General features: G+C 45.0%; 1 protein-coding gene across 1 annotated transcript; it reads right to left on the reverse strand.

The window, feature by feature from the left end:
• Positions 1-16,592: 16,592 nt before the first annotated feature.
• Positions 16,593-26,625, reverse strand: DDX47 (DEAD (Asp-Glu-Ala-Asp) box polypeptide 47). Its single transcript, XM_014964086.1, has 12 exons — positions 26,519-26,625; positions 25,692-25,785; positions 24,167-24,355; positions 23,412-23,483; positions 22,426-22,544; positions 21,835-21,906; positions 21,602-21,718; positions 21,312-21,458; positions 20,867-21,004; positions 19,061-19,131; positions 17,881-18,010; positions 16,593-17,785 (listed from the first exon to the last, which is right to left on the reverse strand). The coding sequence occupies exons 1-12, from the start codon at positions 26,612-26,614 to the stop codon at positions 17,663-17,665; spliced, it is 1,368 nt and encodes a 455-aa protein (XP_014819572.1). The 5' UTR covers positions 26,615-26,625; the 3' UTR covers positions 16,593-17,662.
• Positions 26,626-27,126: the final 501 nt, after the last annotated feature.

The raw sequence follows: 27,126 nt of genomic DNA on the forward strand, positions 1-27,126 counted from the left end.
GGGGGGGGGGAGAAGAAAAGATAAGAAGAGTAACACTGACATTTTACAGAATGCCTGAGAAATCCTTGAGAGTCAGTCATCAAACACACCCTGTACTTTCAAAGGGCTTATAAATGGGACTATGTTTGAAAAGAACATCCCAAGTCCTGCTGACTCATGGTAGGTAGCCTGAGAAATGGTGCCCATGACCCTCATGCTGTGCCAAGGAGGATGGAGAAGCATTGCTGGGCTACATGGGCGAGTACAAACTGCACAATGGTCACACCAGAAAGATGAGGTGACTGTCACCTTGCTTTAGGGATGGGATGCAACTTGGAGATAAAGGCACCTATATTTAGATTTTAGGTGGTTATTACCTAAATGTGAACTAGGTGTCTCAGCTCCCAAACAGCCAAAGGACTAGCCCAGCTGATTGGACGCGGGTGTCTATTTCTGTGTACACTGAAATGGTCCTAGGTGTGGTCTGCTGGGTTGCCCGGGGCCTTACCTTAATTGCTTGCACATGGGCATACAGCGTCATTTGAGATGCCCAGCTTATAAGTGGTAGATGTAGATGTCCACCATATGGACTTAATTCTGGTGCATCAGCATAGACAAATAGTCCATTGAAGGTACTGTAGCTCAGTCACCTGTAAGTTAGCCACCGGCACTGGGATGGCATTATATGGGATACAAGAGCTGTGGGAGCTTCTGAAACACCAGCTCACACTGAATAACCCAGGTGACCTCAAATGCTCCTAGGCACCATTCTGTGGGCAATTAAATTAACTCCTAGGTGTCTACAGAGCAGACTTCTTGATCAGAGACAGTCATTCAGATTCCCACTATAGTTGGTGGGAAGAGTCACTTCCAGGGGAGTTTCAGTTGACCTGCTTCACGAAAAACCAAATCATACCTGAGAGTATCTCTTTCTCTCCAAGAGAAGTGAAGGGAGACAAGATAATGAATTTAGATACAGATCTTTACACTTGTAAACTGAAATACATAGCAAGTCTCCAAAATCATTTCAAAACAATCCAGTAGCAAAATATTGGTAAGGATGGAAGTTCCTTTGGGTGGGAGCCTGTTGGTAGCAAACCAGCTTGCTTTGGCTATACTGAACCCCGGAGAAGCAAGCCAATGCTGGTAAATGGGAAGGAGCAGTGGCTGTGGCTGACAGGAGAGGCAGGGATAGGAGCAGGATCTGATCCCTTCAGGTAGTAGGCATCCACACCTCCCCTTCCAGTCGTAGGACAGCAGGACCAGGTGGAGAGGAGGGCTGGGATATTTCTTTGTGTCAGCTCCGCTCTTTCCCCTTCTCACTGCTGGCGTTGCCTGGCCCTGCTCCCTCCCGTGGGGTGGCGATGCTTAGTGCTGCCCACCCTGCTCCACTGGCTTCAGTGTCACAGGGCTGAGCTGCCAGCAAAGGGCAGAGCACTGCAGCCCCTCTTGGCTCAGCCAGGTCGGGGGGAGAGACCACGTCTGAGAAGTTCAGGGACTGAGTTAGTATCTTTCATTAAGCCAACTAATAAAGCAAGTAGATGCCTGGGGAGAAACGGTGCTTGGCGCTCTGGAATGTGTCTAAATAACATGTTTATTTTTGGTCACTGATATCGGCTGCATCGTAAATATGCTTGTGCCATTCCTCCTGCTTAGCTACCTGTGCAGTACATTGACAACACAAGAACAGCCTCTCTCCCTGAAAAAAATCCCCCCTGGCAGCACTTATCGCAGTCATACTGAGCTAACATTACAACAGCCTCCACCCTGCTCTGCCCCGTCCATTTCCTTCATCTTTAAATCAGTTCAGGTATAAACATTATGACACCCTTGGAAACAGCCTGGCACCAAGGTGGCCGGTCTTCCTTTCAGACAGCTAGCTCGAAGCACCTCTGCCTTAGACAGGGAAGAAGATAAGGGCAGGGGGTGACATTTTTGGAAAGGCACATGTGGCACCTCAACATAACAGTGTTTTTTTCCCTTTTTCCCTGTGAATCCCCTCTGCTCTGGCTCTGAAAGCATATATCCAAGGATTACCCAACCCCCGATCTAAGAGTCACATCCTTTTCCTTTGGAAATGAAAAGTGTGGCACCAAAAAGCAAATGTTTTCTAAAAAAATTGCAAAAGAAACTCATAGTGGTGTCCTTCAGTGCTGTTATTTGTCTCTGAAGCCATACGCTCTTCCAAACTGCATGCTGTGCTCCCTGCTATTTCCATTCTCAGGAACGAAATAAACATTTCCAGTATGGAACAGTGATGTGCTGCTTTGCCAGGGACTGTTGGTCACTGCCTTCTCTCAAAGAAGCTTCCTTCTTTAAATGAGTAGGTTTTGGCCAATGCCATTCTCTTCCTGGCTCCTAAATGGCCGGATTCCTGGTACAGGGCATTCATTTACAGTGAAGGAGAGAGATTTGGGCAAGAAAAGGGCAAGGAGACTTGTTAAAATACTGAAGTTGGTGCTACTGAGTAGATCCTATAAACAGAGACTTCCAAACATGTGAATTATCTGTCAGAGTATCCCTAATTGGTGAGAAGACACTGCTTCTAGAATTATAATGGAAATGGGGTGCCTGGCCCTCCACTAGGAACATAATGCTCTGCCGTGCTGCAAACAGGATCACTTCTTTGTGCAATTTGCACAGCCTGCCTACTACCTGGAAACTGAGGGGTGGCTCCTGGAGTACCTGCTGAAACTGTGCCGAGTTCATGCCTTAGACTTGCTCCTGTCCCACGGGGGCAGGTGTCACACTGTCTTTCATACTCTGCAAGTGTGGAAGCTGGAGCAAAAACAGGCAGAGCACCCGTGGCTGTGATCACTTTGGCTAGGAAGAGCCTCTTCATACGAGAGAACTAGTGCTCTTCAGGAGCTGTGAGCAAGTTAAAAAAAAAGAATTAGATTTATCACCTCCTTTAGGACTTCCAACAGTATGCTGATAAAAATTTAATTCACGACAACTGATGCAGTTTCCTGGAGGTATCCTGTGCCTACCCGCTTACCAGAGCAGCTAAGAAGGCTCCAGTCCTCCCTATGGCATTAACCTCATCGCCTTTTGTGCTGATGTGTTCCCAAAGCAGAAAGTTGCACTAATATGAATGAGTGTAGACACACATTTGGGGAGAAGTGCATGACTTTCAGGAAACGAGATCTGAAAACATACCAACTGGTGAGGATGTTGCCCGATACCCCTAGAAAGGAAGATAAGCTAAGGGAGATCTATGAGAACTTGCATTTTCTCTCTCACAGAGGAGCTGATCCCAAGGCTGGGGAAATCATTTAGGGGGGAGGAGATGTCTGGCTTCATCTTCAGCTGGTGGAGCCTGACAGCAGCCTCTCAGCAAAGCACTCCAGGAGGACTCAGCCTTTGCTTTCCTCGTGTGCCAGTTCTTGCTTTGGTACCCTTGCTTGGCACCTCATGGTGTTCCCCTCAGTATCCCTTTCCCACTGTGCCTGGAGTAGTTTTCCCTTTTCCCTCCTTTTTCCGCTCCACACCATGGGGTTGAGATGAGTGGCTGAGATTCTCGCTAAGAGAGGATTAGGCCCTCTCTCACATGGATTGCTGTTGACAATAGATGTTCTGAGAGAGCCATCCTGCTCTGGAGTCTGAGGCTGATTTCTCCTGCCAGCAGCACCTTAGGTAAGAGGCTCTGCAGAGGACTAGTTCCATGCAAGAAGCATTCCTGGGAATCAAGGTTGCACACAAAAACCCCCTGCTCAACGATACAGAAAATTCTGCTTTACTGCTCCTGGATCAAACACCACGGCAGTGACATAAAGCAAAGCTGAGATCCAACATAAATCACTCCTCCCTTTTAGACTTCAACAGAAAAAAAAAGAAAAAAAAAAGTGTTGATGGATTTTGTTTTATTTTTATGAACAAGCTTCATACTGGTACAGATCCGTGTCCCCACACAGCCACCATAAATGCTGGCATAGACTCAGTATTGTCTGTCCCGGCTAAATTATCAAAAATGCAACTGTATTTACATGTTTAATCTTAATCAGACACATCCTATTGAGTGATATGGCTGTGTACAAATCCGGTATTGACTGCAGAGTCATGACCTGGGATCACCCAGCAGTTTTGGTTGGCATGTGTTACCCAACCAAGGCTAATCATTAATCAACACTGATTTTTCTTGAAGGAAATGGGTGGCAAGGGAGTAAAATATAAGGAACAATTGTAAGGTAAGGTCAAGTAATTGAATTCCCAGGCTGTTGTTGCTCCTTAACATTTTCTTGCAGTTTAGAGCAGGCCCCCAGGGCAGGAAGTTCTTGATATCTGGGTGCCACAAATCCCACTGTCACCTCTTGGAGCTGGAGAGCTGCTGAGGAGCCATGTAGGTCCCTGGCAACCCCACTCAGGCTTCAGGGAAATGTAATCAAGGAACACAATAACACCCAAGGCTTAGGTGCTAGCCCTGATGAGGAGTGTCTTAGTGCAGCCCTGGGAGAAGGAGCTTCTCTTCTGTACAATTTCATCTTCTGGGGTGTCTGGTGCTTGGTGGTAAAGCTCAGGCAAATGAAGGCAGGGGCTTCTAGCATCAGCCTGCTCCACAGACACAGCCATGGGCATTACAGTCTGTGGGTCCCTGTGATTTGAGGGGAGACCATCTGCATTCCTCTAGTCTTGAGATGGCGACTGCTGGAAGTGCCATGTCAGTGCTGAGCTGGCAAAAATGACAGTGAGTAATAGTTCCCAGACTATACATATAAATGGTTTATAAAGCCAACGCCTCAGTTCTGCTTGCTAGTTCACACTAGGTAAAGTTTGTTACTTGTCTGTGATTATACATGACCACAAAACTCCTCAGATGCCTCTCAGGGCAGCTCAAGCGCTCATACGTCAGTAACCATGAGGGAAGCCCTAGCTCAGCCCACACTGCAGTCCTCCAGCTCAGCATGTGTGCACCAAAAAAGCCAATGCAGCCTTGCAAATGCTCAGAGAGATGGGATAGGAAAAAAACAGAATGTGCATTTCATCAGGGTAGGGCTAGGGCCAGGGCCATGCTTTCACTCAAATCCTGAAGACTCCCCTCCCTTTAGCAACCCAGGATCCAGGGGAATTGCTCTGCAGACAGTAGCAACCTGGAAGCACTTGGTTTCTAGCACAGGTAGATGGCATGTCTGGTGCTCCTCAGCCATGCACAGGTGGCAGTGGGTCTCACCATCACAGGGGGAGTGCAGGCGGTAGCCCAGGACCCTCATGCTGGGTGGAAGTTATGGAGCTGGCTGGGCAACAGACCTTGTATCCTATCCTCCATTTAAAAGGCCAGCACACTGCTGGGCACCTTCCTTTCACTGGGCACAAGACAAGGCATGCAGGCCTCCTTCACTGAATTTCACTGAATTTTCACTGAATTTCTAGAGTTGGAAGGGACCATAGAGATCATCTAGTCCAACTCCCCTGCTGAAGCAGGATTGCCCAGAGCTAGAGCATGTTACTCAGGACTGCATCCAGGCAGGTTTTGAAAATCTCCAAAGAAGGGGACTCCACAACCTCCCTGGGCAGCCTGTTCCAGGGTTCCGTCACCCTCACCGTGAAGAAGTTTCTCCTCATATTTGAGTGGAACCTCTTATGTTCCAACTTGTGCCCGTTGCCCCTCGTCCTCTCGGTGGGAACCACTGAAAAGAGTCTGGCTCCCTCCTCCTTCAACCCTCCCTTGAGATACTTGTAGGCATTTATAAGGTCTCCCCTCAGCCTTCTCTTCTCCACAACCTCCCTGGGCAGCCTGTTCCAGGGTTCCGTCACCCTCACCGTGAAGAAGTTTCTCCTCATATTTGAGTGGAACCTCTTATGTTCCAACTTGTGCCCGTTGCCCCTCGTCCTCTCGGTGGGAACCACTGAAAAGAGTCTGGCTCCCTCCTCCTTCAACCCTCCCTTGAGATACTTGTAGGCACTTCCACCACTTCTTCCATCTTGCTGTACATTAATATGAGTAGGTTGCTCTTCTAACTTTGAAGACAACACAGGCACATAAGTATCCCCAGGTACCACCTCTCTAGAGGCCCAGTACTGCAGTTCAGCTCTTCACTCCTACTGCTGAAATCTTTTCTTAAATGGTTCTCCCGGTGCAGTATTTGCCAGGAGTCATCAGCAGTTGCACCAACATTTTGTCCTGTCCTACCTGCTAATCACAACTGATGCTTTATGAGATCCAACCTCCTGGTATCACCAGTGGCATTAAGCTCCCTAAGGGACATAGCACTGCTCATCTGGTGTGTGCCTGCTGCATCTGGTAGTTAAGCAGCATAAAGACCTATGACATAACGATACACATTCAGGAGGCTGCACTTAAGGAAAAGGAGGGGGGAACAGTGCTCTGTTCCACCTGCTTAACTAAGGCAGAAATTTCAGTGGGTGTGTTTAGGAGGCCCGATAGCATTCCTGCACCAGCCTCTGTAAAACGATGCCTCACTTTGCAGTTTCTACCCAATCTCAGTGGGCACACAACCACACACAAGCACACATACTCAGGCACAACAGCCCGGCCGCACCCAGCCTCCCACCCTTGCACCTCTGTTGCTGCAATATCTATTAAACTCAGATAAAAATGCAGGGCTTGCAAAGGGCGAGGGTGATGGTGGTGAAAGCGGTAGCCAGGCAGGTTGAGAGAAAGAGGGAAATCCTACACCAGGAGCACCACTGAAAATGGTTTTCCATAGGAAATTCACTGCAGGATGTTTAGCACGTGCTGCACTGCGATAGGACTCCTGTTTGCTTTATGAAGCCAGATTTGCACGATCTGCACTCTCTAAACGCCACCTAGTTCAGTGGCTGCACTTTGTAAAGATGGAGCACTCAAGGCCATGGATTTGAATCCTAGCCAGAGAGATTAAGTACTTGAAAAATGAAGTTAAGGCCCTAATGTAATCCATTTCATTATTCTCCTTTTAATTTTATCGTGATAAAGGATGGAAATCTCAAAAGGTGAGTTGACTGGAAAATGCAGTCTGTCCATAAAATTCCTACTCTTACTGTTTTAAGTCTTCTGATAAATGCAAAGAAAAAACCAACCACTTCAGATAAGCAGCTGTAAATACACAGTTGCACATATACAGATGAACAGAGCCTGTGTGTACAGAGCCTTCCTCACTCTAACCAAAAATCCATCATTCCATAGAAAGTTCAAACCGAAATTTTCAGGAATGATTCAGAGCAGCTGGCAGGAATCAAAGTGTATCTTGATCTGCTGCTGGGATACTGTCTCTGTTTTACCTCACGCCTTCATTTAACTCCTCTCCTGATTTCAGATAAGGTTGTGGGAATGTGCCATCCCACTTGATGGTCACTGAAGATACTGTAAACTTACCGTGTTTGCATAGATCTAAACAAGCAGCAATGCTGGGTTGGGTTAGAAAAGAGCATTACACTGTTGAATCTGAAGTAGAAACTTCTGTACTCCAGGAACTTCCAGCCTGGATGCTGTGCTTGGGGCTACGAGGAGGTGAGATCTGAACTAGACAGAAAATACAGCCGACTGCCAAATCTCTGGCCTTGATTATTTTTCTTCCAACCTTCTTGATAACCCAGGAGCTCCCCTAAGCCAGCGGGAAGAACATCAGTGTGCAGCCATTGTTAGTAGCCAAATGAAGAGGACTTGCCTGTAAGGAAGGAGATTTACAAGAGAAAGAGAGCATGTACTTCAATTTGGACCAGTCATCTCAACCTAAGGACCCCCTTTCTGGCCCTGCTGTACTCCTTTCCTCCCATTTAACTGGCCCCTGGGTGGAAAGGACGAGCCACGGGCTTCCTGCTGCTCTCTAGAGCCAGCAGCCTAGAGCAAAACGGCCACTGTTTTGCTTGGTAACCAAAAGTGACACCCCCTAAGTGACAGCCGTTCCCCAGGGAAAGGTTTAGTGGAAGTTTATTTGCCAATTAACCTCTTCAGAAATGCAAACACAGCTTCAGCTAATGGCACAAGCAATTCAGGGAAGCATCAGAAATGAGGGACTGCTCTTGGTGATGCATGCCATATCATGCCATATCTTGCATGATATGGCAAAGGGAAGCTTCAGCCTCCCCATGGAATGTTCTTCTCCTCTTCCAGGGTTGTTGTATTGCCCAACAATACCTTCTTTGTTCATTATTAACAAACTACCATAACAGACATTTGCTTGCAGTAATGAAATACCAACTGGCACACGAGCAGCTCTCCTGAAAAGGCTGTAAAGTGCTTTTTCCAGGAATCCCTGGCTGCAGATGAGACCTTACCCCAGGGTAGAACCTAGCAGCTGCTGGTCACCAGACAGTGCTGCTAAATTTCAGCAAGTGTGCAATACTGCATCTCCAGGACCCGCGGGGAAGTTCATTTAACCAGGCAGAAAATTCATTGCCTTTGTGCTTACATTTTAAAAGACAAAAGTAATCACTATAAATTTTGGCTCTGATCTTCTCCCTGGTGCACAACACATCCCATCATGTGTGAGATAAGTTATATTCTTGGGGAAAAAAAGAAACAAAAGCCTATGCTGTATGTAAATGAAGAGATCCCATATACACTATAGATTTGAGCAGTATTATTGCTGACCCCAAGGGCTTTATTAAGTTACAGGGCCGTGATGTACATAGGGGTTAAGTTACCATGAAATCTTACTTCACATGGGGTTAGCTTTTCCTCAGCCAGAACTGAACTCACACAGTAGCTCTGAAGCTGTGTTGAACTGGAACTGAACTAAACCAACTTCACTTTTTACCTGACAACCCAAATAAGAACTAAACCCAACCTGTAATGATTCACCTGTCTGATCAGAGTGTGGTTTTACTAGAGGCAAAAGCAGAGCGGCAATCCATGTACGTCACTGCCAAACAAACCACGTTCTGGATGTATTGCATGACAGTCTGGCTTCTTTAGCAAACACAGCATCTGTTGCAGTCCTGTTCCAGTTTAAAAAATGTGTCTGCTATTACATAACAGTTGATAATCCCCAATATCCGGAGTGGTTAATCGACATGTACACGTGGTTAAAACCTCTGCTGGCCAATTGAAATCTGACTTTCCTAACTACTCATTTATAATCATCAAGCAGAGGAATGACACTGTTGAGTCTGTTACTGGTTAGGATTTATCCTGACCTTCCAGGACACCACAAAATTTTGATAGGTTTGCCCTAATTCTAACCACCCTTCTGTTTACTCATCAAAAGGATTTAAGACTAATACAATTAATTGAGTTTAAAGAAGCTGTTGAATAGAAACGAACCATCTCTTCCTAACAAGCAGTCCTACACTATTAAGCAACAAGAAGCTTGCCCCCGAGACCCCAGCAGGATCTCCATTGCTTTCCATCATTTACCTCATTGCTTTGTATCTTGTAAGAGCATCTGTGAACACAGATCCTGGTCTGGCCCTGAATGGCTGAGCTGTGATACGCCTGCAGGTGTGCAACGGAAGGACCTCCTTCTACTTGCACAGGGGCTGTAGTAGCTTCTTCTGGCAAGAGACTTCAAAGCAAAGAGGTGTCTCCTAAAACACTATCAAGATGGTGAGAGCCATATAGGAACTGCTGAGGCATCCTGAAAAATGCAAGGCAAGCAGCACTGGAAGCAATCAGCTTGGGCAGGCACCTGTCCATCAGTGGGGAGAAGAGCCTGTAGGACCACACTGCAGTGCAGCATGAACAGCAAAGCCAAGAACCAGCCTGGGGGCAGTTTAGGGACCTGGTTGCAGGCTGTTTGGTAGGGCAAGGCTGGGAAAAAGTGAGCAGGGGAGAGTGCAGAAGGTACTCAGAAAGGGGGATGCATGCATGAGACCTTGGTGAAGGTAGGGACTCAAGACATGTAGCAACGTCTGAAGGTGGGGGGAGATGATGGGAAGTCCCCCCCCAGAAAAAGCACCAAAAAATAGAAGCTTAAGAATGCAACACATTCTGGGCCATGCTGAGCGCAAGGAAGTCTTGCTCAGGGAAGATCTCAGCAGATCTCAGCAGGCCTGTGCCAGGCGCAGGAGCAAAGCACAGGGTTGCCAGTTAGTTATGTGAATGGAGGCCTTGGATGATGCTTCCAAAGGAATAAGTCAGTCCACGCAGAGAGGCTTAAAGGCAGGCTGCCCCCAGGCACTTGTGGGTGGAGGGGCTCCCCTACCCCAGGCCACGCAGGGAGATTCCCTCTCCCTCTGCCACAGGAGAGGTGGCTCCCCAGCTGCATGCCCCTGCAGGCACCACCACCCTAAGGTCTTCCTCACCTGAATGTTTCCAAGGGTTAGTGGCGTCCCTTGGTCAGCTTTATCTGACCAAATGATGAACTGGGTAATGATGCAATCCTGCAGACAGTGCAGGAGAGCAGAAAAATGCAAACTCTGCCTATCTGGGCAGCGAGATTTTGCTGATGTGCTGAGAAGGCAGGATAACCTGCTCTGGTGCACCAGTACAGCCTTGTGTGTCAGGCAGCCCTGGCTTCAGCCACAGCGCCCAGCCCATTGCCCACTTCAGTCACAGAGAAAAGCCTTCCAGCTGAAGCAGGACCCAGTGCAGTGCACAAGCTCACAAGCTCTTTCCTTCTATCCAGGATTCATTTTAAGGCTCAGCTTGGCTTCTGGTGCAGAGTTGCATTACTTTAACAAAGCAGGCAGAAGTTTACATATTTTTCCTTGCCACTGCACAGGCCAAGGATACATCTGAATACTACGTGTCCAGATGACAGACACCACTTCAAGGCAAGGTCATCCAGATCTCTACTTGTCGAAGGTTTTTCCCCACCATGCAACTCATCATACAGCTATAAAGAACAGACTTCCCCCCCACCCCAGTCCTCCTCTTTATCCCTAGATCTTCACATGTCAATAACTACTGCACAGTCCTTTCCACAGACCTCAGCCTATTTTTGGATATTAACCCACAAGCTCTTTGCGGCAGAAAAGCATCTCCCCGTCCATTTTCTGTGCTACCTGGGTAAACTGGTAACACATGGTCCTGTAGCTGTCAGGTGATCAGAGAAGCAAAGGGCTGACATGGCTAGCAAAGCTGAGCACTTCCACCAGGAGGCTGCCCCCACCCAAGCAGGAGAGGCTAAAGAACATGGCAAAGGAGGAGAGCTCCCAAAGTTTTTATCTGTGTCTCCTGCTTGGCACAGGACAAGCAAACACTGCTGTTTCAGGGGCTCTCCCTTTCCAGGAAAGAACAGAGCAATTAGTTTTCCAAAGGGCTTGTTGTGTTTAAAAAAAAGGAAAAAAAAGAAAGTGTTACTTGCTATGTGTGTAAGATACAGAGATAAAGACACTCAGCAAAGATTTCATTGATACTATGCCATCCAGCAAGCTGTCTTCCCATTGCAGCTTTATCAACAACAGAAGCCAACAGGTCCCTGCACTAGCCACATTTTCCTCTACATCTGCTGCTTCTACTGAATTCAAGAGAGCCACAACTATCTGCTATAGGATTTTCAAAGGAACATAGCAGCCACACACTCACAAACTGTCCATGCAAACACAAGACCAAGACCAGTGACAGCAAGCCCAGCAATTCCCCTTCTGTCAGCTTAACGCACCCTGATGGAGAGGGAGATTCCTCACCAATCACAAAGAGCTGTTCAGCAGCCAGGCCAAGTGGCAGCATCTGACCTGTGAGAGCAGCACTGGCATTTGCAAAGAGGGGAGGTAGCCTGGCATTCAGAGATGGATCTTCAGAATGTCATCTTCTGAACTAGACAGAGGCAGCATAGTTGAAGTAAAAGAAGTCATCTCCAAGTGGGAGCCTTGGAAGAACTGAAGAGTCAGAAAACACTAGCATGCTTTGCAAGGAAGGGCTATCTAACAAATTCAGCCTGGTGCCAGCCAGCTGAACGCAGGCAGAAGCAAGACTATCACTAAATTTGATTTTAGAAAGAGCTGACCAGCAAATTTATTTCTGACATTTCTTCCATACATCTTTTATAAACATTTGCCACTATGTTATGTCTTTTGGAGAACATAGGTAATACTTTGTTTGCATTTTTTAAAGTTCGCATTTTTATCTAAACTTTTTTTTGAAAACTGGAAAGGTGACTCCACAATTCCTAGTTAATACCAAAGCAATTCTCACCAATGGGTGGAGAGAGCCTAAACTAAGATAGGCATACATGAGTTGAGTGTATCCAATGGAAAATAGTCCATAGCTCTGCAGAATTGTGCCTAGGCTCTGTCAAAGGAGTCTATTAGGCTCTCTGCTTCATATTGGTGATTGTGCTTGGAGAAGACCAGTCCTTAACAACCAAAGAGCGCCTCTGGCATGCATCAAGATAAAGGTTTAACACCTGTAAGCATGCCCAAGAGCAGCAGTAACAGGAAATTGCTCACTAATGGCAAATTTATCATTCTGAATACATACTGAGGGCGAAAAAGTACTACTTTCCTGCTGATGATACATCCAGCACAGAAGCTTGGCAAGGACAGATCTCCCGCTATAAATTCCCTTCAACCGAACTACAGTAAAGACAGTAGAAGACCAAGTATATCCAATTACATGCTTGACTGGGGTACCTTAATTTCTGTTGCTTTAAATAAAATTGAATGAGCCTCCACACATTGTTTCCCAGGCTTGCTCCCTGGATCCTGTGCTCCCTTAGATTGCTACTGCAGGAAGGAAGGTACTTTTGTGACTAACTCTCATTGTACTAAAGATTTTTTTCCTACATCGAAGCCAAGAAATTTAATTTTTTAGCCCTGTTCATGGGATGGAGCAGATGTACAAGAAAAACTACACAAAGGAATCATTTTCTTCTGGAAAGCCAGCATTACCCAAGCAATTCAACCTTATCATGCAACCCTTCTCTACCTCACACAGATGACTTGCAGAGCAAGTTTTGCTATTTGCCTTTCTTTACACAGAGATGTGTTTGTGGGTGAAAATCCTGAGGAGGATTAAAGGGGACTTAAATCAGTCCAAATGGCAAACACATGCCAAAAAAACTGCCTTCCTTGACAATAGCAAATAGGGAGGAGGAAGTGATGGACAGAAAGAATAGTCTCTGTGAGAGGCCTGTCAACAGGGTTCTTTTTCTGCCTTTGCTAGGATTTGAATGGAAGACAAAACATTTCCCCTCTTGCACAGAAAGCCCCCATTGCATTTCCCTTTCCTCAGGAATCTTTAGCAAGCACCAAACGAAGGCAGAAACTTTTTGACAGAGTTCGATCCCTATTTTAGGGAGAGGTAACAGAGCAGCACGTACATCTCTGCAATGAAGAGGATCTTCCAAGCAGATAAGGCAAAGATAAAAATAGCAATCTTCCCTTCAGGCACCCAAAATTACCCTATGTTAACCTGTAGTAAATACAGCTTCAGGCTTCTAGATGCTGAAAAAGTGCTGAACAAGCTCCACGGGCATCCACCCCTCCCTGAAGACCTACAATGTCAACAGCTGAAGACTGCACAGTGCCACTGTCTCCTCTTGCACAACTAGGCATGACTTTGGCACAGTCCAACATGCATCCTACCATGAAACATAATGTATACTTGATTATCATGCTCAGGAAGGCATGTACCTGTGTCCTAGGGAGGCTTTGGGAGCAGAGAGAAAGTGCTGCTGTCATCATTACAAGATTCCATATCTGAAGGATCCTCACAGTAAGAGGTAACAGCACTGGAGGCATGGCTGTATTCATCCCTGGGAAAGCAAGCAACCATTCCTATTTCTTAGGTGCCAGAGGAACAAAACATCCTTATCTCTCCCTTTTGAATACTGTTATTCAGAAGGAGCTTTCATAGTCTGACCAGGAAAAAAAGTAATCTGAAAACTAAGAAAGTGTCTTGTAACTTTAAAAACAAAAAATGAATCTCAGCAGTTAACCACAAAACTTGGGATTCTGTCATAAACCCATATTCTGATTCTCCATGATTACACAGTGATAGTTTCCCCCCACCAAAATCTACTGGTAAGTGCATAAGCAAGAGCAGGAAGAATTCAGAATGACTACATGGACTACTTCTGGCACCAAAGCTGGATTTTTACAGCATTTGCTCTGCAACATTTACAAGAACTAATTGCTCACTTGAATGTTTACAGAAGCTCCTTACACGCCACTGCAGGCAAACCACAACTTCATATTTATATAACATCAAAATGCTTGGCACATGCCTGTGCCTTTCACAGGTCCTGCAATCAGTTCCATTCCTTCTTAAGTACTTCCAAGTTCTTTTTTAAGTATGTTGGATATTTTCCTTCTTCAGTGCTTGGCTCAAGTAGGAATGTTTACTAATTTCAGTCCTGCTTTGTAAACTAAGGCCTTCAAGATTACTCTGAGAGTTCCCTCCTGAACTGAGACTCTTCTCAGCTCAGGTTACTGGTGTTGCTGGAAACTCATCATAAGTAACTCTCCCTCTTGGTCATCATTACTTTTTTTTTTTCGGGGGGTGGGAGGTGGGTGGGGTGGGTGGAGCTGCCAGGTCCTTGGAACAGCCTGTGCTGTGTTCCTCATGATTATTTTAAGCAGACTTAGGCTCAGACTGCCACCGCTGAAAAAGTCTCTTGGATTCCCCACCCTGGTTCCCAGCTGTGTTCTCCTGCCCACGTCTTCCCTTGCACCCCTGGGCAGCAGCTGCATGGCACTGGGTAACTGAGACGGCCACATCCATTTCAGACAGGTCAGTTCATCGCAGCTGCTGGTCTGGACCACTGTGTGGTTGCAGGGACTGCTACTTTTTGCAGCTATCTTATTTTGAAGTCAGTTACTCACACTGATATCAGTATTTAATTTTGCTCCTCCCCTGCAAAGGATTGTTCTGCTTCCACTAGCTCTAGAACGCTTAAATGAAAGACACTGTATCCCCATTCTTTACTGTCTGGGGCAGTCACCTGTACAGTATTAAAAATCAATACTATAAAACATTATTTAAAATATGTATTACAACTATATAAACAATCATCTCATTATGGACTTGGGAAGTACAGAATTGTTTCCAACTGCAAACATCCCCACCAAACATCTTACAAAAGCACAGCTTTTGTTGAAACTTCACTTGAGTTTCAACCACACACACAAAAAAAAGACAGGTTGTGTTAGCCTGATACTACCAGACGTCACGCTGAAGTTAAACCTCCACTTCAGCTCCCTGCTATGCAAAGACTGGAGAGGTGTGCTTCAGAACTGCCCCTCGAGTGTCCTCCCGACTGAACAAACACACTGGAATCAGTTGTTGTACAAAACTATGCAGGCGCACACATACCAGCGCTGGTATTTACTGATCTGTCCACAGATAGACAGGTCTCACTCCATTCTTTTCCCCTTCAGGTTTCATCAGATCAGCTACAGATTTTGCTTTAGCCTGGCTGCAAGTTCTGCTTTGGTCAAACGCATCTTTAGACACTCCCTACTCCACTTCAGTTATACAAACACCCTCTGACCTAGCCCTCATGGGGTAGTCACAATAAGAAACTATTTCCTGCCCCTCCAACCTGTTGAGATATTTTTAGTTGAAACTGAATGCACATACCTGTGGCAGGTGAGGCACCAGTGAGAATGTGGGTGTGGCGAGACCTTTGCTTTTCTACTGCCAAGTGTTTCTACAGCTTGTCATTCCACATCAAGGGAGGTGGCCAGCTGTCTAGGAGTCACTCCTCCCAATGAGGCTCTGCAGCCTTTTACGAGGGGCAGCTCTAATTTTTTCCACTGTAACTCCTGCAACTACAGAGGAGGGATAGAGAATCTTTGATCCCAGCAAGGGGCAAGACGGATCCCCTCGGCTGTTGCAGCCTTCCACAAAGGAAAGAACACAGAGATGCAAGAGACTCCACCAATCTACTAAAGAAAGCCTCAAACTACTTCTGAAAGGAATGACCATGCCCTACCTCCTCCAGAAGTAAAATTGCCCTTCACATCACTTGCATGCCACCCATCACATAGCTGGGAATAACACTAAAAGGTTTTCCAGAGACCCAGGCGCCTCAGAGGGATTTAATCTTCATTTGCTGATAGCAGGACAAACCCTGTCCCACTTGTGAAGGGTAAGAGTTTTTATTCAAGTATCGGTAGGACAGAAAACCAGTCATGAGAGCAGAGCTCCCTTGCTCCATGGGGAACAAGCATTTTCATCTCCACCCATATGCTCACTCATTTTATTTTTTTCTCTGGTACATTCTAGGGCTGTTTCCTCTCACCTGTGGGGGATCCCTACCAAAGGGCCCCATAAAATTAACTTGTTCTTGTTACTGGGCTTCCCAAACCAGCCTCTCTGCACTAGCACCCACAGAAGACACAAACTTTCTTCCTGCTTTATAAAAATACCCTTAGCAGTCAACATATCCAAGATCTGTACCCTTACTTATCTGCCATGGATCTTACGCTACTTTCGGTCTATCAAACTTGATGGTCAATATGTGGGAGATTTGAGTAAATTGCTACAAAAAACAAAGGACAATATAAGAACACTTGCAATCTTCTCACACCAGACAGTATGTTTGTTCCGCATGAAGACAACAGAGCTGTTTTAAAAACATGCTCCCCTTAGTTTTAATCATGCTGGTTTTTTTGTAATTTTTGCAAAATGTGCTGCCTCAAAAAAAAGTATAAAAGTATTCTGACTAGCAAATGTGAATATTAGATTTATGTTGACACTATGAAGTAAGCATTGTGCTCATCTTGACTACAGCAACAGTTTCTGCTTTACCTTTAGATCTAAAAAATAATCTTTTGAACACTGTTTGCCATGTAGGTGAAAATCTAGTTTATGAGTGGTTCCAACAGACATTAAATTTTCATGTTCAGTGATCATGGAGCTTCTTGCCCTCCTCTGTCCACCAGCAGAAACATCCAGTGTGAAAATTTTTATTGTCAGTGGGAACTAGCACTAACCTTCCGATTTGATATGAAGGTAAGTACATTACTTCCATTCTTGCAAGACTCTATTTACAGCACTGAACTCTGCCTAAGACAGAGAAATAAACTGGGGAACACAGAGTGAGCCTCTGCGATACCCTTTTTCCACCACCCAGCTCATAAACTGCTTTCTTATGTAAATACCACCCTCTTGCGTTGATTTGTAAGTACTACAAGAACCAGCCACAAAAACAAACATCAAAACCCAGACCTCCCCTTGAGCTTGCCAATCATTACGGATTTTGAATCGAATTTCAGGCAGGGAATAGCCTAATCCTGCCAAACAGGTTCTCTTTGTGCTGGGCCACCCTTCAGCTGACATATTCATGTCACGCCTGAATTGCTAAGACTGACCTAAGAAGAAAACCTTGTGACAGAGCCGATACTCAAAATGAGCAAGTGGCAAGACACAGAAAAACCAGATAGCTTTAAAATTAAGCAAAATATATTTGGAGTTCTCCACGTCACATGGACATGGTCACTAAGGCAAGGGCATCACAGCTGTGCTGTGGAAACTCAGTTGCCTCTTAATTTTTTTCCTCTCTTTCTTCTGAGGGACTTAACCTGACCCCAGAAGCACTAGTTTGCAGCGGGAAAGGCTGCACTCACACTGCACCTCTTTGTGAATGAGCAGGGCCAGACCACTGCTGCTTTCGGGTCCAGAGGTGACAGTCTGGTGCCTCTGAAAGGAAAAATCGGTCTTATGGTACCACAGTGGGTCAAGCTCAGTCTGTAACTGGTGAAGCATAAGAGAGGAAGTTGTTTTCCAGGTGAACTGCCCAATTTCATAAGTAGTTCTGGAAAAAAAACAATCCGCTGGAGATGGCTTGGTGGACCATTTTTGCCGAGCTCATGTAACAATACAGAGAAAAATAAAAAAGTCTGTCCAAATACTGAGCTAGAAGGCTTTCCTCTTCTTCTTTTTACCACCTGCCACCTTATTTCTGACACCAATAGCTTCTTCTGTGTCATCATCGTCATCGTTCCGAGATCGCTTCTTCTCTCCCTGCTCCCGTAGCTCCTGCAATGCAAACACAAGATTGACCAAGAGTTCTGGCACCTGCGGAAATTCAGACTACAACAGCAAGTACAGAGGGACAAAAAGCCAGCACCCACCATCCGAGCAAATCTCTGGGCCTCAGCCACTCGCTCTGTCAGCATCATAACTTCTTCCTCTTGCATGGGGAACGCTGGCAGCTTCTTGCCAATCAGGTGTTCAATGCGCTGGAACAGCTCTACATCATACCTGAGAAAAGCCAAGACACCGGCTTGAATCAGGCCTCCTGAGAGTCCTTCAGCTGTCACCACCCATAGACAATCAGCCCTTATCTCCAGCCCACAGATATGGTTAGCTTGTGCTGATGGTCTCACAAGCAACTCTTAATTGCATCCAAATGATGCCATCGCTCAGGATGGCTTCACTGATTTATTCAGCTCATCTCCATTCAGAAGTATTTGGCAAAGACTTTTTTTTTTTAGACAAATACCTCAGTATTTATCAAAAACCCACACTTACTTAACCTGCATTATATATTACCAAAAAAAGTATGTATATTATACAATCAAATTATAAACAGTTCTGCTCATTACGTGCCTGTTTCTAGAATTTATCTTAGACCTTTCCTCCTCCTCACCCTGGACTTTGAATTCTCTCCACTTTAGCTAAATAAATCCAAGTGGTGCCTCAAAATGAAAGGATGAGGTCAGATGTTTTCTGCTCTGAAACACAGCTGGGAAGAATGTCTGCCACATTTTAACACTTACTGTGTAACAAAGGTGATAGATTTGCCAGATCTCCCAGCTCGAGCCGTTCTCCCAACACGATGGATATAATCCTGAAAACAATTTTCTTGATAAGCAATAAGATACATGCACCAAACACAGAACAGAAGCTATGGGAAACCAGCCCATCATAATTTTTCTTTAGGAAAGAACAGAAAAATGGAGAGAAAATATGGCCAGGATTAAATACTCAGGACTGTGTGTGGCATTAGGACTTGAGAAGATACTAGCTCATGGAAGCATATATTTAATATTTGAATTCTTCTCTTTCTAAAGTAGAAGACCACCTCCAATTATTAAGGACTGCAGGACAAAAGCTGCAATACTTGACTTTGCTAACCAACGACCACTTCCTTGGAAAGGTAGTATTTAAAGCGAGTCAGTGTCTGCATTTTTAGTCTTAGAATCTAGTGCTCTGCATAGAGTTATATTTTCTTCTCACCCAGGATGAGGTCAGATGTTTTCTGCTCTGAAACACAGCTGGGAAGAATGTCTGCCACATTTTAACACTTACTGTGTGACGAAGGTGATAGATTTGCCAGATCTCCCAGCTCGAGCCGTTCTCCCAACACGATGGATATAATCCTGAAAACAATTTTCTTGATAAGCAATAAGTTACATGCACCAAACACAGAACAGAAGCTATGGGAAACCAGCCCATCATAATTTTTCTTTAGGAAAGAACAGAAAAATGGAGAGAAAATACGGCCAGGATTAAATACTCACGACTGTGTGTGGCATTAGGACTTGAGAAGATACTAGCTCATGGAAGCATATATTTAATATTTGAATTCTTCTCTTTCTAAAGTAGAAGACCACCTCCAATTATTAAGGACTGCAGGACAAAAGCTGCAATACTTGACTTTGCTAACCAACGACCACTTCCTTGGAAAAGTAGTATTTAAAGCGAGTCAGTGTCTGCATTTTTAGTCTTAGAATCTAGTGCTCTGCATAGCATGTCTTCCAGACAAACTCTCTGGCAAGTAGATTTAATTTTGGCAAGCACAGTGAAAGGGAGGGTGAATGAGAACAATTTGGAAGCGTCTGATCTACGGAACGTCTTCTGTTTATATGGTTCTAGGCAGTTTTCCAGGTTTTATACTGCATTATGGAAATTAAAATACCCCCTTCTCCATGCAGTATCTGCAGAGAAAGGAAGCATCGTAAGAAAGGATGCGTTTCGTGACATGGTTAGAAAAGAGGGAGGAGCACAAAAACTGTAACAATGTCATTCAAGCTGCTGCCCTCACCATTTTTACTTTTTTTTTTTTGAACTTTTGTCCCTTTACAATGTGAAAAGCAGTGTTTCTGTTTGCAATGTGTAGTATATTTGATCTTTATAAGGAACAACAGCAATTCCTGAAATGCAAAAGCAGTGTCATCAAGACAACCACCATATTTTCTTCTGTTCGCTATGTGTAGTATATTCGATCTTTATGAGGAACAACAGCAATTCCTGAAATGCATGTTAATTGCATGGTCTCTGAAACTAGGCTGGGAAACAAGTCACCCCTAAGATAATACTATACTTTATATATGCTTTCTGAAACTAGGCTGCGAAACAAAGTCACCCCTAAGATAATACTATACTTTATAGAAAGGAGAGAATTAGTAACTCACTTTTTTCAGCATGCTGTACTTTTGTGATATGAAGGTGAAACATATTAAAGACATCTTTCTTGATCAAACCCTCATTGAATATAATGGGACAATTTTTACTTTTTTTTTTTAAACTTGGTTTAAAATGTGGTCAGACCTGGATTACAGGAACAGAGACGACTACCTGGAACTAACAATACATTAAAACTATTTTCAAAGTCTAGAAGGTCTCTACATACTCTCAGCAGACACAATAGAAAGGAGAGAATTAGTAACTCACTTTTTTCAGCATGCTGTACTTCTGTGATATGAAGGTGAAACATATTAAAGACATCTTTCTTGATCAAACCCTCATTGAATATAATGGGACAATTTTTACTTTTTTTTTTTAAACTTGGTTTAAAATGTGGTCAGACCTGGATTACAGGAACAGAGACGACTACCTGGAACTAACAATACATTAAAACTATTTTCAAAGTCTAGAAGGTCTCTACATACTCTCAGCAGACACACAAAGACACAGAATGTCCCTCACTTCCCCTCTTCACTTATGGGATCAGTTCTACAATCCAGATGAAGCCACCCAACCAACCAGATCTACAGAAGTGTGAACTAGACTTCCAGTCAGCAGAACAGAGAAAAGGTGTCTTTGTTCCTTTTTCTAGCTTCACTACCCCCCTGGGTGACCAGAAGCCCTCAGCTGGCACGCAGACTAGCTTACCTTAGAGTGTGTAGGAATATCAAAGTTTATCACCACATCTACATGTGGGATGTCCAGACCTCTGCTTGCAACATCAGTAGCCAGCAGGATAGAACGCGCCTTTGCCTTGAACTTGTTTAGAGAGCCCAAGCGTTTATTCTGGAAGAGAGAAGAAAAAGGGAATGAGAGAATAACGCTCATTCTGGTTAATATGCTCTAGTTGAAACACTGGTACAGAAGAACTAGGGGGAGAAACAACTCAAAAATCTCACTTCTCTCATTTCTTTTTTGAAAGAAAATCAGTTAAAAAAAATAGTTAAATACAATAGTTAAATTTCTAGGGATCACTCCAGTCCACTAGCTGTGAAATGCTACTTGTGCAAGGTAGTTGTGTGTCAGTGTGCTGCAGCCCATTTCCCAAGCAACAGGCTTCCTGTCTACTCCATTCTGTGGGGTATGCTCATACCTGACTCATCTGCCCGTGGAGAGGAATGGCAGTGAAGCCCAGGTTGCGGAGCAGTAAAGCAGTCCTCTGAGTATTGTTACACGTACTACAGAATATCATGAAAGAGTTCCCAGCTAGTTCATTCAAGATATAAACCAGGTAGCTGTCCTGTGAAGAAAGAGAAGAAAAAAAAAAAAGATATAATCACATATGCCACATTAAAGAGCAAGTAGAAGCCAGAGAGGATGGTGAGATACTGGGCAGCAAGACAAGACACAATCAGATGAGAGAAGAAACAGAAGTGGCATTACCTTGAATTTGGAGGGGATGAAAATGTAGTATTGCTGCAGTTTTTCAACTGTCTGGTATTTGGAAGAAACAGCACATTTAACAGGATTCTTCAGAGCAGCACGCTGGAGTTTTTGAACCTGGAAGATCAATGTAAGTTAGTACTAGATGGCAGAGATCTTGTAGAAACCTGTATCATACAGTCTCCGGTACAGCCTGATGGAAGGAGAACTAAAGCAGAGTACTCTGCTCTTACCTTCTTGGTCATGGTAGCAGAAAACAGGAATGTCTTCCTGTCTCGAGGAATCACTTTTAATATCTTATCCACCTGTAAAATTAGAAAGGAAATGGAAATGCTGAATACAACAGCGATCAAGACATAAGCCTCCTCCAATTATAATGATCATCCAAATGGAGAGTAATGCATGTGTGCAATTTTCACAGCAGGAACAAATTTCACCTCTTCTAAAGGGAAGGTGCAGGCTGATAGCTCGTTGCCAATTAGGCAGCGTGAATTCCAGAAGTCCAACAGCAGTGCAAATATCAGGAAATGTTCCTGCCAAGAATGTGCATGTGATCATGTTCTACAGCAACGATGCCAATGTCAGGTGCTCCAGAGAAACCAGCAGATTTCAGAGACAAAATGCCTCTCCTACTGTCTTGCTACTGCTCTGTAGAACCCTGCTAAATTCTACTGCCACCATAGACTTTTGTGCAATTATTAGATCTTAGTTACAATTTGCTATTAGTTTCTACAGAACAGCTCAGTGTGTACTATGTGACTGTATGAAGTAATTTTAAAGGGACTCACGTGGTGTCCCAAACTCTTCTTTTAGCAGATTCCTACCTCTGTCTCAAAATCCATGTTAAGGATCCGGTCAGCCTCATCCATCACTAGGAACTTCAGAGCTCGTAAGTTGAAGCCCTTTGTGTTCTCCAGATGGTCAACTAGACGGCCAGGGGTAGCTACGACCAAAATCAGGAGGGCAAATTTAGAATGAAAGCAAAGAAAAAGATCTAAAGAGGCAAAAGAATAATCTGTTACAGAAATGGGATTCTTTGCCCAAGAGAAGTAAAGGCAGATTGCTTTGTGGGAAGGACTCTTTCATAGGAATATCTTCAGAGTGTTTTTAAATAAGACTAATGGAGTCAGACTCCCTGAACAATGCCTTCCTTCCCCCTCTCCCCCTAAAAAACCCCACAAAACAGACTGTAAAAAAGCTGTACTGAGAAGGATGACAACAGCAATTTGAATACTTGAGGAGAATGAAAAACCAAGCCAAAGGTGGTCTAGCAGGAATCACAGAATGATACAGGCTTGGAAGGGACCTCTGGAGATCCTCTAGTCCATCCCCCCTGACAAAGCATGTCCACCTACAGCAGGTTGCACAGGAACGTGTGCAGGCAGGTTTTGAATGTCTCCAGAGACAGAGCCTCCAACACCTCCCTGGGCAGCCTGTTCCAGTGTTCTACCGTCCTCAAAGGAAAGAAGTTCCTCCTCATGTTTATATGGAGTTTATGTTAAAGTTTGTGCCCATTACCTCTTGGTCCTGTCACTGGGCACCACTGAAAAAAGACTGGCCCCATCTTCTTGTCACCCACCCTTTAAGTATTTATAGGTGTGATGATTTGGAATGAGCTTGTAGCAGCAAGGCTACTGGCATATACTTTAGATGTGTTATTAATAAGCCAGTACTCAGATCTCAGGACAAAAACAAATGAAGGATGTACTCTTACTTCTCCTTCAAATGCACAAAACCTTTTGGCACTCTTTCTATCGACTACTGTAGCTCCATAATATTCATACCCCGCACCCCCAGCACATTAACTTACCAATTATAACATGTGGCTTCTTGGCTAAGGCCAGAGATTGCGACATGTTGTCAATTCCACCCACGATAACCGCTGCAGGACAAACAGAATATAATGAATCTCTCGGCGTAGCACCAGCCAGCCCCAGCACCCTAGTGTTTCCTCCTACTCCTTGCCACCCACAACAACTCTGTATGAATAAAAGGCTACTTATCTTTACTAGAATTCACTTTACTTTAGCACACCTGACCTTCCCAGGCCTCTTAAGCCATACCATGAAGCCCTTACTGGCCCTGGGTATTTTATTCTCACAGTTGAAGAGCTACAGGCAGTTATCTATTCCTTGCAGCTTAACTCAGCTGCAAAAATCTCCATATGCTCCAATAATACCCACAAAGCTTTTATGTTTGTAGAGAATATCTAAAGAACCAATACAGAGAGTCTGAAAAAAAGATTAAACTATATCACACTATACAGAGTGGAGCTCTGTTCAATTTCACTGGACACAAACTTACTATTGAGAAGATTCTCTTCTACTTCCATCTTGAACTGTTTGGACATAAAATGCAGAAGAGCTGCAGGCTACTCCATGAGGGAAAACCACACAGCCTTTCTTTCCCAAACCCGACACCAGATCTCCGTCTTCCAGCATCACAAGCTTTTATCATCTTTTGTTCAATCCTCCATACAAATACTCCCCACTTTTTCCTTTGCAATCTACAGCCAACAAACTTCAGTTTTCAAGAAAACTGCTTCAATATCACAAAGCCACTTACTAGTGTGGACACCGATGGAGGATCCAAGAGCTTCAAACTGCTCTGAGATCTGGAAGGCCAGCTCCCTTGTGGGTGTGAGGACAAGAGCAAATAATCGTTGAGGTGTCTCCAGCAGCGCTTGAAGAATTGGCAAAGCAAAGGCTCCTGTTTTTCCAGAGCCAGTTTCTGCCAGTCCAATGATATCTCTACCTGCAAGGAGCAGCAAGGAGGGCAAAAACTGTTAAAATCTAGGCCAGAGAAAGAAGCCTTTAAAGCACTGTGCAATAAAGCACAAGAGTTCCCTAAGGATTTAAAAAACAAAAAAAGACACACAAAGGGTAAAGAGGAAAAAAGGGTCAAACCAAAGAATTTGAGAACATCTCTGAATCACTTTGAGAGTGTAACTTCATTTGTACAATGATTACAGTCTCAATCCTTTCCATTCTGTAGTTAAATTCCTGCCAATATACAGGTTTTCATATAAACTTTAGGTTCAAAAAATGCTTGAGTTTATTATTTCTCAAATCTGTCCGTCAACTTACAGCCTATTGCTTCTATCTGGGTAAGTATTCTAGACCAACTCCAGTGGTTGGGACTTAGGTCACACCAACCACAAAATGGCACTACCAAACTCGCATTTCACATGGATTACAATAGCCTGCCCTTTGCCCAAAACCAGTGCAGGCAACAGGATAGAATTCATCAACAGAATCCATTCTGACCTCCTAAACTGCTACACCTGAGAAGAATGCACTGCTAACAGGCTTTAAACTGGAGACAACTTCTCAGGAATGCAATTTTACTTTTGTTTGGGGTTTTTTTGCTTTTCCAAGAGAGTCTTATATGTAGAGCAAAAGAGTCTGACAAAAGTACTAGGACGGAGTAGACACTGAAAGTTTATTCCCATTCTATGACTACGTTCTGTTCCTGCTTCATGGTGGTTAAAACCAAACCAACCAAATATTCTGGAGGCAGAATTGTTTGCTGAATCAGTAATTTATTTTTTTGTAATTTCAGGAAGTTTCCTGAAAGTCACTGTGGTTTATTCACTCCAGCAATCTAATTTCAAAGAACTGCCTGCTCACAGCAATGCAGATTATACAAGCTTTGTAATTAGTCAAGGCATCTCCAATTTCAGACACAGACTATAGGTATCTACCAGAAGAGTCACAGTCCTAAATCTATCAGGAGTTTCCTGTGTATTTTAGAAAGAAAGTGGTCGATGTGGACTAGCTTCTCAAATGATTGACAATAATCCTATTTACCAGGGAGTGTCAGAACTACACAACAGTAGTGAACACTCAAGAAACCCTATTTGTACCCATTTGAAAGTTTACAACCGCAAGCAGTGATACAGAAGAAATCTGTATTGCAACCTCCACCTGGGAAGTACACAAGAATGAACAGACTATTTCTAGACAGAGATCTTTAATGATGAAGTGAGAACACTTTCATTCCTGCCACTTATTTCTCACCCAGCAAAATTAATTCCCATAGAGCTACTGGGTCATTCCCAGACTCAGGATCAGAGAAGTACACTGCTCACCTTGGAGAGCCATTGGAATAGCCTCAACTTGGATCTTTGTTGGCACCTTCCATCCTAACTGGTCACAAGCTTCACACAGGACATCTGTCACTCCCTGGACATTAGTGAAAAGAGAAAAGGGAAGCAAACATGACCAAGACGACCTAAATTAAACCACAGAGTTAAGTTAAATACATGCTGCAACAGAGCCAAGCTCGTCTCTAGCAAGACAAACCCCATTAGAACCTCAGTGCAACTACATGAAAGGGCAGGCTGCTCACAGTGATCCCCATCTCCATCCCCACTTCATAGATGTGTTCAAAAGTGTTGGAGGTGACCACCATCCGGAAGAAACTTGTAATTTTTTACCTAGTTTACACAAGTATCTTTACACACACAGAGCAGCCTCTCTTCCCTTCTGGGGGTGCCCCACGAGCACGGAAATAGGAAAACGCCAGGGCAAGGTAACACAACTGGAAATACAGGCAGCCGGCCGAGATGCACAGACCGGAGCAGCAACGCCACCCTCACCGGGGCAGAGGCCCGGACTCCCCAGACCTCCAGCCCAGGCACAGCACCGCGCACGCCGATGGCCGCGGCGGCGGGGCCGGCCCACGTGTCTGCCTCCTTCCCGCACACCGGCGGCTCCGCCGGCCCAGGGGCCGCCTGCAGCCCGGGGCCATGCCGCGACGGGGCGAGCACGACAGGGCGGCGTGGGGCACGGCCTGGCACACGCGGCTGTGCGAGGAGCTCCCCTCCGGCCCGACATGCGGGGCGGGGGCACGAAAGTGCCCCGCGGAACGGGGAAGGGAGCAGCGGGGACAGAATTGACCCCGGCCCGGCCTCACCAGGTCCTTGAAGCTCCGTGGCTCTTCTACCGCCGCCTCCGACTCCGCTGCCGCCTCCGGCTCCGCCGCCTGGCCTTCATCCTCTCCTGCCGCCATTTTGGACAGTCTCCGGCTGAGGCAGCGCAAAGCACTACGGGAGTTGTAGTGCCACTCACCACTGCGAGGGCGGTTATGGGATTTGTAGTCCGGAGGAACGAGCCAATCGAGAAGTGGGCGGGGGTCGGCGGGGCTCGCGGGGCCACGCGCGGCTGCCGCCGATGCCGGCCCAGTTACCGTGTCTGTGTGAACAAGCTGATCTGCGTGTTGAGGGATATTAGTCGTTTAGCGTAAATAAACAAGTTTTAATTATAGTAATTTACTTATAATACGATGTGATTTGTGCTTTTACCTAGCTGTGCTGGGCATGAGTAGCTGGATGTGCTGAAGCCTTTAGGCCGTGGTAGTTATTTCTCCCAGCAGCTGGTACAGCACTGAGGTTAGGCGTTTAGTGTGGGAGAGGTGTACATACCACACGCATGTTTTGATAGGGGTTTTCCCAAGTCTGAGACTCTCCGGTTCTCCGTATTCTGCCAGCGAGGCCAGGCGCACAGGATGTGTAAGCCACAAGG

Source organism: Calidris pugnax, unplaced genomic scaffold, assembly GCF_001431845.1.
Source record: "Calidris pugnax isolate Ruff unplaced genomic scaffold, ASM143184v1 scaffold44, whole genome shotgun sequence".
NCBI classification, from domain to species: Eukaryota; Metazoa; Chordata; class Aves; order Charadriiformes; family Scolopacidae; genus Calidris; species Calidris pugnax.